At 38.6% G+C, this 21,253-nt stretch overlaps 1 protein-coding gene across 6 annotated transcripts in view; it reads left to right on the forward strand.

Annotated features, from left to right (window-relative positions):
* The window catches only part of KIF13B (kinesin family member 13B), a 186,561-nt gene that overhangs the window by 78,510 nt on the left and 86,798 nt on the right, over positions 1 to 21,253 (forward strand). For all 6 annotated transcript variants that reach the window (XR_004483705.2, XM_033429842.2, XM_033429845.2 and 3 more), the window contains 5 exons: positions 1,542 to 1,654; positions 2,822 to 2,933; positions 9,550 to 9,762; positions 11,346 to 11,456; positions 16,662 to 16,796. Coding sequence is in view for 5 of the 6 variants with exons in the window: in XM_033429842.2 (XP_033285733.2) it covers positions 1,542 to 1,654; positions 2,822 to 2,933; positions 9,550 to 9,762; positions 11,346 to 11,456; positions 16,662 to 16,796 (684 nt within the window). In the remaining variant the exon portion in view is untranslated. The remainder of the gene's footprint in view (positions 1 to 1,541; positions 1,655 to 2,821; positions 2,934 to 9,549; positions 9,763 to 11,345; positions 11,457 to 16,661; positions 16,797 to 21,253) is intronic.

Here is a 21,253-nt window from a genome sequence, read left to right on the forward strand (position 1 = left end):
ATCCACACTCCTGCTTGCCAGCAGAAAATAAGCCAAAATGGGTGAGGGGGATGACCTCTACTTTGTTTCTGCCTTCTAAATCTTAAGCAAGAATATGTGATTGACAGAACCTAAGTCACATCCTGAGCCTTGGCTGCAAGGGAGTCTGAGAAATGTAGGTTTTAGCTCTCCACCCTCTCCAAATAAAGGAAGTTGGAACAGAAGTTATACAAGCTGATGGCCCATAGTCTCTGCCATAGCATTTTTTGAGCTTTCAACTCTGATGGCAAACTGTATAAGCTAATAATACTCTAGCTGATTTAGTGGAGTTTCTTTTGAAGTGTTACCTTCTGCTAAACAGCAAAGTGTTAGAAGGAGTAAGTTATACTGGAGAACTTGTACTATAAGATTCTAGATTTGTGGAATAATTTTTTGAGCATTTGGACTTGAAGCTTATGAAAAGTAACAGAGCCAGAGATGTGTATGCTTCTATCACACTGAAAACTTCTGTGTTGGCTCATACATTTGTGTTTTCCCTCTTACTTTTTATGTGAACTTTTGCATATTTTATTACTACCCTCCAGCGAATCAATTTCAAATACCAGAAGCTAAAATGATCACCCTGGCAAAGTGCTGTATTTTGGCAAGATTTTCATTTGCTGAGAGCATATTTTTCTTCTTTTACCATCACAACAAGATTAGTGCAACGACAAAAAGTTCTTTGTTTTCTATTTCCTTTTCAGCATAAAACAAAAAACATACTGACTTTTTTTTTTTTTAAACCAAAAGTACTTTTGATTTGGGAAGCTTAATACCCTTTTGTTAGCAACATGTTTATTTATGGAAATAAGTATAAATGTATACTTTAAAGGAAAGTTTTAAAAAGTGATCCAGTCTATAGATTTTGGCATTGCTTTCCCACATTTCTTACATTGCTGCAGAAGTATAAACTATCTGTTTTTGAACTATCTGTTTTGAACTATCTGTTTTGAACATTTTTGATAAAGGAAAATGTCAGTATGTATAATAACTAGAAAAATATGTAAATTTAATGCCTGAAATTATGAAACAAGGGAATTATTATATGAATAATGTGAAAAATTTTAGAAAGCATTGGGTCTTTGAGGGATCCTTCTGATGTATAAAAGTCAGATTTTTTTGTATCATAAGAAATTCAAATATTTTCTCTCAGGATTATTGGTAAATATATATGAAATTTTAAGCGTGGTTTCACATATTAAAATTTATACCTTATGAATAGTGCTTTTGTATACTTCTCTAAGAAGATTTTGTTGGGTTCCCTTCAAAATGTACCATATTGGGGGGCACTGTTTTGTTTTGAGATAGTTTTCTGTCTGGATTCGTAGTTGTGTATAATTTTGTGTGTATCTACTACTAGATTGTGTAGTTTTCTTACACTGTTATGTAGCAGCACAAATTAACTTTAAAATAACAACAGATACGCTTTAATAAAGGATTTAGATAATAAACTCATTCGGTAGAGATGTATCACTTTCTGTATTCTGTAACTGTTTGTTAGTATTTGTCGATTTGCTTCCTAGACATCTGGAGAGAAAGTGGGCAAGCTGAGCTTGGTTGATTTAGCCGGCAGCGAGCGAGCGACGAAAACGGGAGCGGCAGGTGACAGGCTGAAGGAGGGCAGCAACATCAACAAGTAAGTTGTCCAGAAGCCTGCCTCTGTTGCTTCAGTGACTTAGTAGCCAAAAGGGGGAACTTCTGTAGTTACTGAAAGAATAGGATTCCGGAATGACTGAGGCTATAAATAGTGTAGAATTTTTTTTCAGAGACCTTTTTTAAGGACCCGAGCCTGTTTTATGTTTTTTTGAGAGGCCTTCTGGGGCTGAGGAGCACAACCTCAGTCAAGTCCAAGGTTTCCCAAGGGCAGCCCTATTGCGGTTCGGCGCCAGGGAGTTCTTTGTCCCAGGGAGTGGTCCTATGCCTCTTAGGATGTTTAGTGGCATCCCTGACCTCTACCCACTAGGTGGCGGCAGTACTTGCCATCTCTCTCCCCAGCCCGAGTTGTGACAACATAGATTATCTCCAGATACGGCCAGCTGCCCCCTGTGGGGACATAGTCACCCTCCAGTTGAGAGCCACTGGTCTAAGCTATAGAAACAAACGAAGATAATCGGAGTATCAGAGTCCAGCTGTGGATCTTGGCGTGGGTGTCACTGTCTGAACAAACAATAACGTGTACTGGCTACAACGGGCTTTGCTTTTTATGACAGCTGTGGTGCTTATTTATACCAAGGTTTTACTTTACAAAGTAATATTTTGTGCACCAAGTCCTTCATATGGTTATACATTTTCTTACCTTAAGCTATGTTGTTAGCCCCTTGGGGGCAGGAATCTTTTCCATCCTTGTGGCTCCCAGAAGGACACTTAGTGAGACAGTCATCAGTAACCAGCTGGAGATCATAGAATACCATCATCCAGATGCTACGCTATTATTTATTTATATATATGTGAATGTTCTTGCCTTGTACTATGTTTTAGTTAATCGTATTGTGTTTGTGGCATCCTTTCTTAAAGATATGTGGTATTTGTGTCATTATCTTGACCTAATGGTTTACAGCTTACATTTTTTTCTTTACAAAAATGAAAAAAAAAAATTGAACTAAGCAATTTTATAGCTTACAGTAGTATTAGAGGGATATCAGCATTTAGAGTTTATGTGTTCTTAACCTGAGCAGCAAAATGCTGACAACAGTGCTGTTCTCGTGCTGGTACAAAGGCATCTTGATGTTCAGTCTTTGTGCTAAAATGTGACATTTGATACACTCAGGTTTTTACGATTATTACGGTTTGTTGCACCATGCAGGTCCCTCACAACCCTCGGTCTGGTTATCTCAGCCCTAGCAGATCAGGGTGCTGGCAAAAACAAGAATAAATTTGTTCCATATCGTGACTCAGTTCTCACTTGGCTGCTCAAAGTAAGTTTTTTTCCCCCCTTTCTGGGATGCTCTTGGTGGTTGGTGAAAAGGAGGAATAAAGAGTAGACTATTGATTTCTCCCAATTATAATTTCCTACATCAGTGTTCAAATTTATAATCATTAGACTCTTACATGATAGTCCTAATTTTAATGGATTAAGCATGGGTTTCTTTCTGATTCACCAGGACCCGGAAGCAGGGGGGTTTGCGGCACACCGAATCGCACAGTCGCCTCTGAGATTTGGGGACTAGAACAGGACCTAGTGCTGATCTGATAGCTGAGCGTGTCACAGGAAAGGGGTTTCCACTGTGTTCCAGACCCAGCTGGACTGCTCCTTCCTTCTCACAGACTCCTTTTGTTTGATGGACATTTTGGATCTTCTTTTTCTGTTTAACTTCCAGACTACTCATGATCATTTTAATTTGCTTTCAGCTGCTTAAAGCTGTTGTTAAAAGATAGAGTAGAGCACACAGTCATTCACTGGTTAATTGATTCAGCATGAATGAGAGAAATGGAAATGAGGAAGAAAAAGCCTGTATGAAGCGCTGTGAGGAGGATGTAAGGAAACGCTAGATTCTCCTTGCCCTGTAATCACTCAGTCCAGTAAGGGAGAGAAGTTGTGTACACAGAATACTATAACACAAGTGGGTGATTCCATGAGAGAGAAGAAAATGGCATGTAATCGGAGTTTGGTGAAGAGAGAGACTATTTCCAGGTTTCTTCTAGTCTTTCAAGATTTCCTTTGGTCTTGATAGAGCTGGTGTGGTGGATTAGGTATTGGACTGAGAGTTAGAGGATATCAAATCTAGTTGCAATTTAACTCCTTATAAAGTTGCCAACCCGGAATAAAATATTTTACCTAATCCTCTTTTAAAAAATGTTTTTAAAATGGAAAAATAATTTTGTGAGCCCTGTTCAGTTGTGTGATGGCTTATTTTCTCAGTGATCAAGAATTTATTGAATACCTGTTACTCACTGTGCTAGTGGTTGAGCATATAAAGATGAGTTAAACGCAGGCAGCTAAGTAGAGAACACAGCTTTTGACATGTTTAGAGAACCATGTTTGTAAAGGGAGTAGGGTTTTCTTTTAGTTTCTACACCCTCTCAAAGGCTTTGCTAGTATTCAACTTTACTTTCTAAAACTCTACACAGTGTTTGAGCATGCTTTATTAAGTGAAATTTACCACAGTAGAAAATCAGGTAGATTACTTCCTTTGGCCAAAATGCAATAAAAGTAGAAATTTAAAACAAAAGGATAGGGACTTCCCTGGTGGTGCAGAGGTTAAGAATCCGCCTGCCAATGCAGAGAACACGGGTTCGAGCCCTGGTCCGGGAAGATCCCACATGCCGTGGAGCAACTGAGCCTGTGCGCCACAGCTACTGAGCCTGCGCTCTAAAGCCTGTGAGCCACAACTACTGAGCCCGCTCGCCTAGAGCCCGTGCTCTGCAACAAGAGAAGCCACCGCAATGAGGAGCCCGCGTGCAGCAACAAAGACCCAACACAGCCAAAAATAAATAAATAAAACAAAACAAAACAAAAAGATAAACAAAATTTGATGATTAAAAACCACTTGTAGGGCTTCCCTGGTGGCGCAGTGGTTGGGAGTCCGCCTGCCGATGCAGGGGACACGGGTTCATGCCCCAGTCCGGAAGGATCCTGCATGCTGCGGAGTGGCTGGGCCCGTGAGCCGTGGCCGCTGGGCCTGCGCGTCCAGGGCCTGTGCTCTGCAGCGGGAGAGGCCACAGTGGTGAGAGGCCCACATACCGCAAAAAAAAAAAAAAAAAAAAAAACCACTTGTAAATAACTCTTGAATTAAAGGGATACATATTATAAAACGTTTAATTACCAAGGAAATAATTGTCTCAAGTGTCAGTAATTAACCTTGAAGTCTCATTTGTTTAATTTCCAGAAGAAATCTCAGTACGATACTTCTTCCTCACACTTTCCATAGAAACATCTCCTGATCATTCCTGATGATTTCTGGATGTGCTTGATTTAAAAGAATATTCATTGTCCTGTCGTTCCAGTGTTGCTGCTTCAGTCCATTTAACCCAACAATAAGAAATACTTTGTTAAGTTGACGTAGTTAAAATGGCCTAGGTTAATCATTGAGTGTCCATCCCATAGGCTGGAGGCCAGGAGAGCTTGGGTCAGGAGAATCAGGTACTGTGCAAAGTGCTTCACATACATTATCTCATTTATTCCTTGGAAGGCAGATGGTGGTGTTCCCATTTTACAGATGCGGCAACGGACACAGAACCTGCAAGTGACAGAACCAAGATTGGAATCCAGGGCTGACCTTGCTGCCCATCTTCTGTTGCCTAGGCTGTGCTCTTCTTACCAAAGGTTTCTTTTCACTAGAAAGAGAAGCACCTTACTTTTACCAAATGTGATAGAAACTGTTGAATATAATTGAACTTGAAGAACAAAACTAAACACTTTTTTAAAAAGCTCACTTTATCTTCTGTTTAATAAAACTAGGCTATGATTGTAACTTCTGTGTGTTAATTCTTAGGCTAAAAAAATGAATAGTTTCCTTGATCTTTGTCATATTTTTCCTGAAAAACTACATGACCTTCTTTACGATGTTTGACTTTTGTACAAGATCATAAGTAGGGGCATTTTTGTAAAACCTATGCTGGGGTTTAAACAGTTTTCCCCAAAACCTTTTGGAATCCATTGCTATACAAATCATTCTCCTTTCAAGTGTCCTTTATGTCTTTTATGTCCTTCTTTAATTCTCAATTAGTCTAATTCTTCCTGATCCTTGTTTGACTTGGTATGATGCTAGTATTCTCCACTGTGACTTTCATCCAACTCATAAAATTGCTCATCCTTTATAAGATTTGCAGTTTCTTTTTAAAGTTTTTTTTTTGCATTGTGTTCACATTATAATTATGTAGTGCTCTTAGAGTCAGAGAAACTGCTCACACTTGGTGATTTGGCAGGTGGGGGTGTGACGTGGGGGATGGGGATGGATGTGACTGCTCTTCTCTCAGGCAGGGTTGAGTGCTTACTCATTTGGTAAGTGGTCAGTGGAGAACTGTTTCATATTAAGATTATGTTTTCTTCTCTCTGTGACTTTCTAAATATAGGTCTTAACATCAAGTAACTTCCTGTAATGAGTGCTCCAATAATGAATATCTTTGGAATTCATCTACTTTTTTGCATCCTTACTGCCAGTTACTTAATGAATAATGAAGGCTTTCTTCTCTCGCCTGGGTGATTGAAACTTCTTTCCTGGGCTTTCCTAGTTCATTCCGTTCTTTACAGTTAGGTTGCTGTCTTTCTAAATTAATACTCTTCTTAAACTTAAATGTCTTCGGTAACTCTCCAGGGGCACTTATGATAAAGTCCAAGTTATTTAAAGACTTGCGGTTTACTAGGCCCCTCCCTACTTGTCAGTGTTCAGCTTTTGCTTCTTGACATTATGAGTTCTAGCTGAGTGATGAGTACTTTTACTTCTAGGACTTTGCTCTTACTCTGCTGGGAACAGTCTTCCTCCTCTCTTCAATCCCTCTTCCTACTTCCCTCTCCCATCCCCTTTACCTAGGTGATGCTTATTCATCTTTAGGTGTCAAATGTCACTTTCTCTGGGAGTCTTTTCTAACCTTTCAAGACTGGGCTTTCTGCTTTTTCTCTGTTTTCCCAGACCATATTGTATTTACCTCTACTTTAGTTCTTAGCATATAGTATTTGCTCACCAGCATTGCCCTCTAGATGGTAAACTCCGTGAAAAGTTGAATGAATGAATAATTTCAGCTCTGCTCTGCACTAGCATTATGACCTTTGGTAAGCCTGTCAATCTTCCTGGGTCTCATTTTCTCGTCTGTAAAATGAAATAATTTGATTAGGTGACTTCAAAGAGTTCTTTCAGCTTTAAAAAATTCCGACTTCCAAAATTCTTTCTCATGTCCATTTAATTTGCAGTTTCTGCGTTTGAAACAAAGCTCATCTGATTTGCCTAATTAAACAATTAAAGAGTAAACAAGAAGCATTATACTTTCTCCTTGAATGAGTGCCAGTTCTTTTGTTGCTGTTTCCTTTTTGCTGATGGCATGAGGCCATTTTTGAATATGAGCATATTGTTGCTCATGCACAAGGGCTTTTAAAATGTCAAGTATTAAAAAAAAAATGTCAAGTATTTGTTGTTTGCCAGGTTTCCTTTGCTCAGCACAAATTGAAGCACAGTATGCATGCTTTTCTCCTGTGGTAGTTATTGTTACGAATCCCCTTCTACCCAACCGCATTTGCTCTTCCTGTGGGCTAAGAGAATGCAGTGGTTCTGGAAGGGCAGCAGTGCACCACGGTGCTGCTTGTGAACTGAATTCCAGCCTGAGATGTAATTCCTGTGATCTTGATATATGACATTTGAATTCCATTAACGTGCATGGGATTCTTCTTGACATCTTTCTGGAAGTTGCCAAAGCTGGGCACCAGCAATGTGAGATCAGTGTCTGGAAGTAGAGTGAAGCAAGCAGTCATCCAGACTTTGCAGAAATTGCCTTTGCTTCCTAAAGCCCAGATTACTTTCATTTCCTCCGTTTTCATGCATCGAAGAGTTATTTTCTTCAGTGATATAATTATCTTAGCTGTGTTTTCTGTGGAAAACCAAAATTTTAGTAATGGATGAATAAGGGGACGTACTGTTTGTGATTATATTGGACTGTTAGCAACACCTAGGGAACAATTTTGTTTCTGGCACTAGGACAGAACAATTTGGAAAGGCTTCAGGTCTGAACTCTCTCTGTTGCCAGGTGTTATTTTGTTACTGTGCTATCGTGGGTAGCTGTGAGGGAGTGGAAATCATATTGGACTGGAAGGTAGAATACAACTGGGCAGGAATGTTTTCACTTCACTGGTTCTGGATCTGTAGGCAAGGTATTTAACCTCCTTTGTCAGAACAAACCTCTGGTTTTTCATCAGTAAAATGGGGATACTAATACTCTAATTCACAAAAGGCTGAGGACTGAATAATCTCTGCACAAAGGTGTATAAATCACGGGTGGTTCAAGCAAATTTTAGAAATATTGATAACGGAAAACATTTCTATCTTCAAAAGTAAGAATTTTGTATTGGTTAATGCAGCCCAAAGATAGAGTTGGCTTTCTTGTGATCTAATGAATTCCTCATTAGTGGCCAGCCTGAGTGTTCTCTCTAATATTGTGAGTCTATAATTCAGTGATACTTTACTACTGAAAGGGGGCATTGAGTCTAGTCTTCTGGGTAACTCTCATCCTGAGATAGAGTAGTGGGAGTTATCTATGGCTGTGCAACAGATTACCCTGAAAACTCAGTAGCTGGGAGCAGCCATTGTTTGTTACCTCAGAGTTTCTCTGGGTCAGGATTCCAGGTGCAGCCTGAGTGTTCTGGGAGGGGTCTCTCCCGTGGCTGCAGTGCAGGCGTCATCTGGGGCTGCAGTCCTTGCCGGGCTGCTGAGGTTGGATCTGCTCACCTGAGTGCTTGTGGGCAGGCGTCAGAAGATGTGTTTCCAAACTCACTCCTGAGGTCTCTTCCTCGGGCTGCCTCACCTCATGGCAGTGGTTTCCCTGAGTGAGAGAAAACACCCACAACAGAAGCCGGTCTTTTATAATCTAATCTCAGACGTGGCAAGCCATCAGTTCTGTGTTCTCTTCCTTAGAGGCAGATCAGAAAGTCCCGCCCACACTCAGGGAAGGGGAAGACATGGTGGTGTGAATTCCAGGAGGCGTATATCTCTGGGGGCCGTCTCAGAGGCCGCCTGCGCAGCTGGGTTTCATGCAGCCTTTGTGTGGCGAAGCGGCGTGGGGTAGACTTGACTTCCCAAGTCCTGTTTTGTAATCCTGAGTTATATCTAGTTATTTTTTAATGTTCTCAAGGGGAAGTCGTTTTTTGAATTTGTTGAAGCCCATCCTAAAGTCCCTTTAGCGGTTTTCTCTAATGGAGATGAATGTCTTTTTTTCATCACCCTTATCTGAACTCTAGAAGTGGTTGTATAGAAGTTGAAGCCTGTTTCAGTAGTTTTTGAAGTGCTGTCAGATGGAATACGATGAAGTACCTTCAATGTATCGTTTGTTTTCTAAGACCATAATTGTACCTTATGTTTTAAAAAATTTACAAGGTGCTTGATAGCATTATAACAGCACCACTTTCTGAGCTATCATTCAGGCTTCACAGAGACTCCAGGTACATGGCGTTATGGAGTAGATTGTAGGTAATCACTCTTTGATCAAATACTGTTACGACTGTTCAGTCTTCTCAGGGAGATTTTGTAGGCACTTAAGAAAGCATCCTTTTTTATTCTGAGCAGTCTGCTGACTTATGGTATCATGTTGCCTGTTAAAAGAGGACAAATTGACTTAGAATTAATTTTTATTAAACTGAAATAAGTGTGGGCTTCATTGTATTTCCCGGTTCTTTCTCAAAAACCAAAGCTCCCTTTTGCAGAAAAGTAGCTTTTGCCAGCGAAGAAAGAGCATGGGACTGGGAGCCAGTATACCTGTACTTAAGTCCTGGCTTTGTCCTTAAATCTGTGTTTGACCTTGGGGCATTATCTCATCATATGGGGCTTCAGCGTTCCCATATGATGTTTTCTTCCAACTTTAAAATGGTATTCACTTTCTTTTCTTCTCCAGGACAGTCTTGGGGGTAACAGCAAGACAGCCATGGTAGCTACTGTGAGTCCGGCCGCTGACAACTATGACGAAACCCTTTCAACCCTGCGGTATGCAGATCGTGCCAAGAACATCGTGAACCACGCTGTGGTGAACGAGGATCCCAATGCACGGATTATCCGGGACCTCCGAGAAGAAGTAGAAAAACTCCGAGAGCAGCTAACCAAAGCAGAGGTATGAGGCACAGCCGAGCAGCATTACGGGTCTAGGAAAATCCAGTAAAGCTAGAACTTGAATTTTCTTCCCCCAGGGCCATAAGTGATGAGTAGAATTTTTGAATTTCCTATAGGAAGAGAAATTTGAGATGAGTAATAAAGGAAGATGGATAAATTGTCATCGTTGAAATTTAGATAGTTTTTACAGGTGTTAAAGGATTGAATAGGAGGAGAGAATAAGGGGAATTGAGAAAATGTTTCTTTCCACAGTATAGGCAGCCGACGAGAAAAGAGGTACAGTAGAATAGGGTAGAGAAAGAGAGATGCTTGAAACAAAAATAGATACAGCTTAATACTAGTGCAGCAAATGGTGGTGAATGTGCATAGGCTAATTAGAAGAGGAATCAAACAGATTTGTGTTGTATCAGATGTTCACAGGTTGAAGTCCAAACAGAAATCCTAAGGAGGTCTTGCACACCATAATAAGCTAGTTTTTCCATGTTATGGGTTAATTATGTTCATAGGAAGAAATATAGCAGAAGTAGCCATCTGTTTAAAACTGCCCTGTTTCACTATCCTTTGTACATTCTATAGTGTATGATATTTATGTTCCATTACTGAATTTAAAACCTACACAATTCTAACCAAAAATCTTTTTTATTAATTTTTAAAGATTTATTTTAAAAATTTATTTTATTGAAGTATAGTTGATTTACAGTGTTGTGTCAATTTCTGCTGTGCAGCACAGTGATTCAGTTGTATACATATTCTTTTTCATATTCTTTTACATTATGGTTTATTACAGGATATCGAATATAGTTCCCTGTGCTATTCAGTAGGACCTTTTTGTTTATCCATTCTATACGTAATATTTTCAAATGCTTATCCTTTTATCGAAAGTGGGATGAAATGTCAGATTCAGGATCCCTACTTTAATTAGCATTTCTGTTCCCATTATTTCCAAGCACTGTGGGATTCTTCCTTGGGCCTGAGGCCATAGCCCTCTTCTCATGACCTGTTTTCTGGTAGTATAACAGTAAATTACATGGTCAAAACAATTATCTTGATTGTATTTTTGCCTGTTGAATCCTATCCTGTTTTTACAGGAATAATTTTACAGTTCATCAAGATTCTTTGAAAGTTTGTTTCTGTCTTCCTGGTATCAATAACACCGTCCAGTTTTCAACATGTGCAAATTTAGTCTGCATATACTTGAAGAAATACCCAAAGTCATCAATTAAGAGTAGAATGAGTCACACATATGAGTCTAGACCTATTGAGATTTAAAAAAATAAGCCCTTGGTAGCTTGAACTTTTTATCTCCCTAAATGTAATTAGATCTCATAGTAACAACAGGTTAGAGAAAAATGAAAAGGTTAAGTCTTCTTTCAAACCCACTGGATAACTAGGTGAGTCTGTGGGACCCACACAGTCTGGATGCTGTGGGTCAGTGACAGTCCTTGTGTCTTAGGCAGGTCAGGGACCCCAGTGAGCTGTAGAGCTAAGAAGAGTCAGGTTGTTCCTCTTGTCCTCCTGGATTTAGCGAATTCTTTTTTCAGGGCATTGTACAGACGTTTCATGAAATAAACATTTTGCTTGTAGGCAATGAAATCTCCAGAGCTGAAAGACCGGCTGGAAGAATCAGAGAAGCTAATCCAGGAAATGACTGTGACCTGGGAGGAGAAATTAAGGAAAACCGAGGAGATTGCCCAGGTTTGTGCTTCCTGCTTAAGGAGAGAGAAACGTCGTGGCAGTTTGCGCAGTGCAACTCGGAGCCTGTTTCTGATTTCTTTTTGATTTTTAGCTTTGAAGATGGCAAATCTAGCAGATTAAGATTTAAATAAGATCTAAATCCAGGAGTCTGTACTTTAAAAAGTTCATTTGAAGGATAAAGACATAATTACAATTAATTGTTCATTATGTAAGAAATATATTTTTAGTGTCATAAAATTTTTTAAATGATATAACTAGCCATTGGCTCTGAACACCCAATTCTGTTAAGTGCTTTGCAAACATAAGGAACTTACCCAACTTCAAAATTATTAGTAGTAGATATTTAGGCTGTGAGCATCTTGCTTCCATATGACAACTCAGTAAAAGTAATATGAAATACCTAAATCTGAGGTGACTGTCTCTTATTTTTAGACCATTAAATATAAAGTAGTGAAATCTTCCAGTGGGTGCATTAGCATTTGGAAAAAATCCTAAAATGTCCAACTGTGTGCCTAGTAAAGGGTTTACTCTGTGACTTTCCTCTTAGATGCTTATTCAGCCTCTGTTTTAGAAATATACATGATAATGTGGAGGTCAGTACCACACTGAGCAATCTTCTCATGATTGGATAACTCTGATGGTAGATTTAACTGAAATCTTTTATTCTTCCATTTCTGTTCATTGGCCTTAGTTTGTTCTTCCAAAGCTAAGAGAATAAGTGTCCCACTTGTATGTAGTAACTAATAATAACAGTAATAACCAATACTTATTGGGTACATGTACATATTGGGTCTTATGCTAAGCACATCTAAATATACAGCATTTTATTTAATCCTCCCAATAGCCCTGCAAGATAGGATCTGTTATTACCCAGATATTGAAAGTCACCTCTACCTCTTCCCCTCCTTTTCTAAAACTAAAAATTTCTTGTGTTTTCAACTGTTCTGTGTATTAACAAAATAGAACTTGCTACTTCTTTTGTTACCCAGTAGATTCCATCTTTCAATGTGCTGTCCAGAATCAATCGATGCATCAGGTGTTGTAGGACAGTACTATTACTATGTAGCATAAGGTGGATGTTAGATTTATATTAGTGCAGACTAGGATTTAAGTTGATTTTTAAACATTTTTATTACAGTCCTTTTCAAAGTAAATAAAAATATGAGTGTAATAAATCCACACGTACCCATTACCCAACTTCATTAAAGACCAACATAAGACCAGTCTTGTTTTAGCTGTATCCCTGCACTGGGTTATTTTAAAGCATATCCCTCAGATTACAGAGAAGAGAATACACCAATATATAAACTTTACTTCTCATTACATATTACACTTGCTGTTTTTCATAAATTAAATTATTATTTAATAGAATTCTAATTATCATTCAATTTGGAACTAATTTATGTGAGCATTTTTGGGCTACTCTGAAAATAAAACATTGACTTTGAAGTGCTATTGTACTTGGGTTGCTTTGCTCTGATACGAAGCAGGGTAGGTCTAAGTGAGAGTGTAGTGCTGATGCAGCTTATCTGTAGCATCTTTCCTCACCTAACTGTCCTCTGTCTCGGTCATATGCCCCTTTTGAGGACAGCCTGATTTTATCCAACACCTCATTTAACACCTTATCTTTCCAAGCCCCCAGGCTTCAGTGCTGCTGAGCTTTCTTCTCCTCTCTCACTGGTCTATTGGTCATTGACCTCTTTGCAATACAGACTGGCATTTCCTAAAATGTATTCCTGGCAGTATAGCCACAGACTGTTAATAAGTCTTAACAGACTGTTAATAGCCACAGATTGTTAATAAGGGAAAAAAATGGTTCATGATCAGATAACTTTGAGGAAACCTAGGTGAACTCAGCCAAATGGATTTCTTTTTTGAAGAGCTCTCTGGGAGTCTGTTCTAAGTCAGCCAGACTCTCAAAGTCCTCTGGGTTCTGTGGCTTCTTCCTCTAGTATGCCCGCCCCCGGAGATTGTGCCTGCCAGTGAACCCTGTGGAAGCTGTCTGTACCCTTTTGACCCTTAAATCATGAGTACTTTATTTACTATTCAGTTTTTTGTGTGTACTTTTATTACCTAATGAGTTTGTAAGGTTCTCAAGAAAAAAGGCTGTATCTCTTAATTTTTGAAACTACGTGCTCAGTAGTATTTTTGAGTAAACAGTCAGAACTCAAGTTGACTAATTTCTCAGCCCAGTGGCATATCTTTGATACCAAATTCTCTTATTTTCATCTTTTATGTTCTCAATAAAGAAATGTACACTTACGTGAGATAGATCAAGGGTTAGCAAACTAAGCCCTTGGGCAAAAACCCGGCCTGCCACTTCTTTTCATGGTTTTATTGGAATGTGCCATGCTCATATGTTTTTGTATTATTTATGGCTTCACAGTTGAATAGCTGTGACAGAGACCATAGGACCCAGATGACTAAAATATTTACTGTTTGACATTTTATAGAAAAAGTTAACTAATCTCTGATATCAGAAGCAATATTTAGTAAATGTAACTATATTTTATCATACAATACTTGTTTATTCTTTGAACTGATTCCTAGATGTTGCAAACTTTTGTTGTTTTTTAATGATTAAAAACTTCAAAATTTTTGGCGGCAGATGTAGCAACGAATTGACAGTTTTTCAACGCTGTGCCCTTTGGTTTAAACAAAAATTTTGTGGTATTTCTACCATTATAAAATCTCAAACGACAGGAAAACGCTTAAGGAAGTAGGATAAAACAGTAGTTTACTCTAACTGCTAACTTAGACAATTATTCATTTATATTCCTTTCTCTGGCATAGATTTGCTCAATGACCTTGGGCAAACATATATTCAGTGACATTCATTCCATATTCAATTATCAATATTGAGCAAAAGTCAGAAAGTTATTACTGGAGAGTGTGGGGATGGTTGGAAGTAAGTAAGTCTGGCCATTCATTATAGGGCTTTGAATGTCAAACTAAAATTCTTAGATTTCAGCAGTAGGAGCTAGAAAGATTTTGATTTATCTGTTAAAACATTTACTATATGCTATGTACTATGTAAGTATATCCTGGCTGTTTTATATACATTATCTCATTTAAATCCTGTCTTCTCCCTTACTCTGAGTGGCTTTACCTTTGTTAAGTCATATAGTCTTTTTCAGGCTTGTCTTTGCCTCTGTATGAATTAAAATTTTGCCACTAGATGACAGTAACCAAACTTCTTCTAAATCTTTTAATTATTTCCATAGTGAAAATTACTAGAGTCCTAATAAGAATATAAGTAGAAGAAACTATTGTATTACAAAAGTAGTATTTACTTATAGAAAATACAGAAAGATTATTATGAAGAAAATTTAATTGAACGGATCCAGTCATCCAAAGAAAACTACTGTTAATATCTCTGTGGTTTCTTCCACGTTTTCCCAGTGCACAGATTAATATACTAGTTATACCCTACATTTTAAATTTAATATTAGCTCATGAACATCTACCCACTTCATTCGTAGTTTACAAAAAAAAGACATTTTTATAGAGAAATGTTTCTTCTCATTATTGGAATAATTCTTTAATTACACCAATATCCCTTTGTAAAAGACCTTTCCCTCAGTAAGGGACCATACAAGATATATTAGAATTGCTTTCTCCGTTTTAGGAACATGGTTCTTTATCAAGGATAATCATTGCTTAGAATTGAGTGCTGAAAACTAATGGCTAGTGCTAAACCACTCAGCACTTCTGAAAGAACCCAGTAATGTTTGTTAGAGAAGAGACTCAATTCAAAGGCCCAGAACCAAAATATCCCCTTCAGTATGTTTGTAATAGTATCATTCTAGGGGTGATTGACTGGGTTGCAGTGGCTGTATAAATTAGGATGTGTGCTTAGAAATAGCAAAATTCTAAGGCTGCAATTTAACTATACTGCAGACTGACTGTGTGGCCCTAGTTAAGTGACTTAGTTTGTGTTGTCTTTCCTCAGAATCAGAGGTTCTTGATGACTCATCACTATTCACTAATTATACATAGTTAAAGACACCCTGCTCTGCCCCGATTCGGTTGCAGGATTCATGCGTATCTCCCTAGGTGCACGCGTGTGTATGTTGCATGTACTCACAGATCGGTAGGCACAAAAAGGAAAGGTTCATGTTCTTATGAAAATAGGGCTCTACTGAATATGCAGATTTTATTTTGATAAATTCACGACAGCAACGATTTGAGTGCTCTTCTGTGTTATGCACTGTGCTAGGTGCTAGGAATACACAGTGGAGAGATAGGGTCCCTGCCCTCACAGAGAAACGGTCGAGTAAAAAGTTACCAAGTTTGAGAACAGGTGTGCTCCAGATAGGAGGAATAGGTGTAAAACTCTTAAGCTAGAGAGAGCATTCTTGAGACTTTGAGGGCCCTGGAAGATGTTCCACTAACTGCATACAGGCTTTGAGAGTAGGGGTGACAAGATGTGATGATGGTGAGTAAATGGGCCAGATTGAAGGACCTTGTGGGCTTGGTTGAGGGAGTTTGGCCTTTATCCCTGCTGGAGACCCACTGAGGATATCAAGCAGCAAAGTGTATTAAATACTTGGCTTTTCAGAAAGATCACAGTTGAGTAAAACACACTTATATTTGCTCACATATACAGAATTAAATGTGAAAGGTGAATTCAGGATGTTAGATATTTTCAAGAATGAAAAACGAGAACTTAGTATATTTGATTGCTATTTGTAATGGCTTTATTTTATTTATTTAAAAAAATTTATTTATTTATGGCTGTGTCGGGTCTTCGTTTCTGTGCGAGGGCTTTCTCTAGCTGCGGCGTGCGGGGACCACTCTTGATCGCGGTGCGTGGGCCTCTCGCTATCGCGGCCTCTCGTTGCGGAGCACAGGCTCCAGATGCGCAGGCTCAGTAGTTGTGGCACACGGGCTTAGTTGCTCCGCGGCATGTGGGATCTTCCCAGACCATGGCTCGAACCCGTGTCCCCTGCATTAGCAGGCAGATTCTCAACCACTGCGCCACCAGGGAAGCCCGCATGGCTTTATTTTTGAAATTAAAAAATTTTACCTAACAAAGCAACATTATAGTTTAGAAAGAGAACAAATGCAGTAACCTATATAATACCATGTCCTAAGTAACATATTTGAGTTATAAAGTTATTTAATAATTACTATAATATATGACTTTTTATATCTTGCTGCCTCAATAGCTGTGGAATTAATACTTCTCTGATGCCTTTACAGGAGCGGCAGAAACAGCTTGAGAGTCTTGGAATATCTCTTCAATCTTCTGGAATTAAAGTTGGGGATGATAAATGTTTCCTCGTTAATCTCAACGCTGATCCTGCTCTGAATGAACTTCTGGTTTACTACTTAAAGGTGAAGTAGTAGGCTTTTCTATTATTTCCTACCACAGAATAGAACAGTATTTCACAGTATTTTTTTTTTAATAGTTGGAGAACCATACATATTCAAAAATATGAGTTAGCAAATTGTTTTTATTTGATTAAGCTGGAGTATAGGAAAATCTTGAGTTTCTGAGATCAGTTTCTCTTTGTAGTCTTTGAGTGATGTCATTCGACCTAGTAAATATGAAAGATGATATTCTGATACTATTTCCAACAAGTTAAGTAGCTTAACTTCTATCATTTAATATGATTAAACCAGGGAGTTAAGTAGATAACTTTAAAGCTTACACAGTGACTTTAAACGGTTTCATCGGTAGACTAAAGCTTTTGTGATTTCTATGAAGCACAGCTTTTGGTGAGTGGTTTCTTAGCTTACAGAGGAAATGTTTAAAGAAAGTTATTAGGACCACTTGATTTGAAATTTGTGTTTCCAGTAACTCTTAGGAAAATTAAAAATTTTGGATTATCAACTTATAAAAAAAGAGAGTAAGTCACTTAGGGACTGAGAGGGTCAGAGTATGGAGCAGAAGAAACCAGATATACATTGAAATCTATATACATTGTATATATGTATATACTCATATACATTGAAACCTATAGGTTGTGGGATGTATCAGGAAGACAAGAGACAACTTTAGGATGATATCCTGACACTATGGATATCATGATATCAGACACTATATAAATTATAAGGAGTTTGCCAAAATTACCTTTGCCAACCCTAGAGCATAAATGAGTTACATAATGGACTATATGACTCTGACATATGGTTAATGAATATTTAGGAGGAAGATTTTTCCCCTCATAGTATAGGAACTATCTATGTGGGTTTAACTAAGTTAGTGACTAGGACAGTAAAGACATGAGCTGGTACAGTTGGAAGCAGCTTTAAAATTAGAGAATTGTGTCGTTTCACTTCTAAAGAGACTGAAGAATTCACGACACGTTGGCTGGTTTCCCAGTTTTTATCAAAGGTATCTGGGGTAATTGCTCTGTGATATTTTGACAAGGCCCTGTTATTCATAAGTATCTTATACCATGTTTTATTACACTGTGAGTTAAATTGTGTGTTTGTTGCATATAATCGTGTGCACACTCAGGTGCTGTGTGTAGTGGGAGCAGTGCTGGCGTAGGAGGGAGATGCCCTCAGTTTCTAGTCCAGCACCACTGCTTGGCAGATGTTTGCTCTCAAGTCCTTTGCCCCCCACAGTCTACAGATTCTTCCTCTATAAATGGAAGTTTTCTCTGTCCGGCTACCTCACAGGGTTCCTGGAGGATTAAATGGGATTTGACATATAGAAGCACTTTATAAACAGAAGCACTATCCACATATAAATTATTCCACATACCATTTTCTCATTTGATACTCTGGTACCTTATTATATTATCCTTGTCCTTTGAAAAAAATGACATATTAGCACATCTCTTTCTGTGCTTCTAACAATGCTGGCAGCTTTTTGTGTTAGAATTTCAGCTGTAGATATTCATATGCTTTAGGAGAGATGCAGTATTAGAATAGGAGTTAAATATTCTGCCCTTTTAGTTTTCAGAACTGTGAGTTCTTTTTCTTTCTGATGTGATGAAGTTCAAATTGGAGCACACAAACACATACACCCAACAAGAAAAAAAGCCTGATTCATATCTGTTCCTTAACTAAAAAATTACACAAAGAAAACTATTTAAAGACTTTTGGAGAGCAGTTAAAATATTTCTGGTCATCTTGTATGGAGGTGTTGGGATTCTGTTTCAGACTGTGTGGTCAACCCTGTTTTGGCAGAGTTTGAGGCAGTGTTGGTTCTTCACTGCCCAAGCTAAACCCATGACAAAAGTTATATTCATGACAAAGCATATTCAAAAGGATGATCTCAGTCCAAGAACAGTTTTTGCTTCAGTAAAGTGATACCATGATGTGGGTTGGAGGAATTTAGAGGCCGAGCGTTTTTTATTTCTTTGCTTTCAAATTTTCAAGCTGGTTTACATGCTGGACAGATGACCTCATGTCAGTGGGTGACTTTGAGCACCCCATGTATAAAATGAGGCCCCCGGATTAAATTACCTCTAGCACTCTTTCTAGTTCCAGGTTTTGAATGGTTCTCTTCTAGAATAGAATCCTCCATTTATTTGTTCTGTCTGGAACTTGCAGAAGCGAAGTATGGTGGCCAAACCATAGGTAGAATGTAATTCACAAGGTAATTTTGCATCTAATTTGCATAGCCAGGCAGCTCTTGCTTTGCATGGTTCCAACATACACAAATTCCAGTTAACGTGAGTTAGTAAATAATGTTGACGTTGCAGGCATTCATGAGCTTCTAGATGTGCAGCCAGAGGAAGTTAGTGAAGGTGAACTTACCGATGTGAATAATGAAAGTGGTTGTGATGAGAAGACTGCAGATGTCTCAAAGGGAGTGACACCAGAAAGCACTTCACATGAGAGGAGCTCTTGGAGATACTTCGCAACGTTGAAAGCACAAAGGATAAAATGGTAGAAGCTTAGAAAGGAGTATGACAGTTTGCCAAGGTGTGGAAAATATGCTCACTGCATGCTGTAAGATATATGTTGAAAAGAAGGCAAGCACTGTTCTAACTACTCTCGGTACATACGCTTTTAACAAAGAAAAAACTGCTTTAAATTTCAATGTTTCTAATGTTCTAAATGACAGTGTACTAAATAAATACTAGTTTAACTGGTTTTTCATTTTCCTATACATTGTAACAGTAAGAGATTTCTTCATGATTTTACGGACAGTTTTAAATGTCACAGAATTATTGCAGTTTTCCCCAATGATTATTAAGATCTTCTTGCTAAATTATTTTTATAGTCCTGTGCTCTTGTGCAAAGCGAGGCCTGCCTGCAGTTCTGAGGTTGACTTGGAGATTTATTTATATTTTAAAAAATTTGTTATTTTTAAAATTTTTGTACAAGTTTTAAAGGTTACAGTCCATTTAGAGTTATCACAGAATGTTGGCTATATTTCCCATATTGTAGATAGGCTACATTTTTGTAGCCTATCTTACACCCAGTAGTTTGTACCTCCCCACCATATCACCTCTCCCCACTGGTAACCACTAGTGTGTTCTCTATATCTGTGAGTCTGCTTCTTTTTCATTATATGCATTAGTTGGTTATATTTTTTAGATTCCACATGTAAGTGATACCATATAGTGTTTGTCTTCGTCTGGCTTATTTTCACTTAGCATAATGCCCTCCGAGTCTATCTGTGTTGCTGCAAATGGCAAAATTTTATTCCTTTTTTCTTTTTATGGCTGAGTAGTATTCCATTCCATTCCACGTCTTCTTTATCTATTCATCTGTTGATGGACACTTACTTAGGTTGCTTCCGTATCTTGGCAATTGTAAATAATGCTGCTATGAACTTTGGGGTGCAGGTATCTTTTGGGGTATATACCCAGGAGTAGAGTTGCTGGGTAGTTCTTAGTTTTTTTGAGAGACTTGTAGATTTATACCAGCATAAGCCAAGCTTCTAGAGGGAAGAGCTGCTCCCCTCACCTTAAATATGTTATGCTAGTAATACACTTTTATTTCTAAAAAGTCTAATAAGAACATATTAGAAAAAGAAAGGGGCATTAGTGCCCAAATTTCAACAGCCAGAGAAGACCACAGTTAATATTTAATATTTTTATCTGTATCTTCTGGATCTATTCCTGTGTGTGTGTGTATATTTATAGTGATACGTATTTTTTAATTACAGAAATAGGATTACAGTATGATTAATTCCAGTCACACCTTTGAATTCTCCACCGAATCGTTCAGGAAGGCTATTTTGCTTGTGCAGTTCTGGATCTACTCTTTTCACGAGTCAGCTACTCATGGCTGGGGAAGCAAGGGTGATTCTGAAGGACTTGGGGCAAATTATCACACACACACTTGATCAGGATTTGTACCAGTGATTCCGCAGCAGCGTCAAAGCACACGTACGTAGGGAACAGTCCTAGGGGGAGCGTAGCTCCCGTTGGCAGTAAGCTGCCTGCCAGCATTCAGTCAGTGGAGGGAGGCGATCAGCAGAATGGCAGGGCCACAGCCATTCCTCGTTGATAGAGCTGTGGGCCAGGCTTCAAGGGGCCCGGGACGAATAAGACAGCGGTGTGGCTGTGAGACGTGCCTGGTTGGAGGCAGTTTGACTCACCTAGAGTAATATTTGAATTTGTAAAAGACAGAAAGTTACCTTTCCTTCCTTCCTCACCTCCGTTCCCGAAAGGCTGTCTTCAGAGTCCTGGTTCTGTGAAGCCAGGGCGATTTCGTTTATTAAGGGCTATTGGTTATTTACATATGTAAAGAGCAACGAATACTTCTCTGCTTATTGCCCCTGGTACTTGCTGCAATCTTGGAATGCAGCAGTCGGAGCTGATTCTACACTCAAACTCCAATCTAGGGGGTAGTTCAGAGCTTTTCTCCACCTCCACCCCCAA

This window comes from Orcinus orca, chromosome 6, assembly GCF_937001465.1.
Source record: "Orcinus orca chromosome 6, mOrcOrc1.1, whole genome shotgun sequence".
Lineage (NCBI taxonomy): Eukaryota > Metazoa > Chordata > Mammalia > Artiodactyla > Delphinidae > Orcinus > Orcinus orca.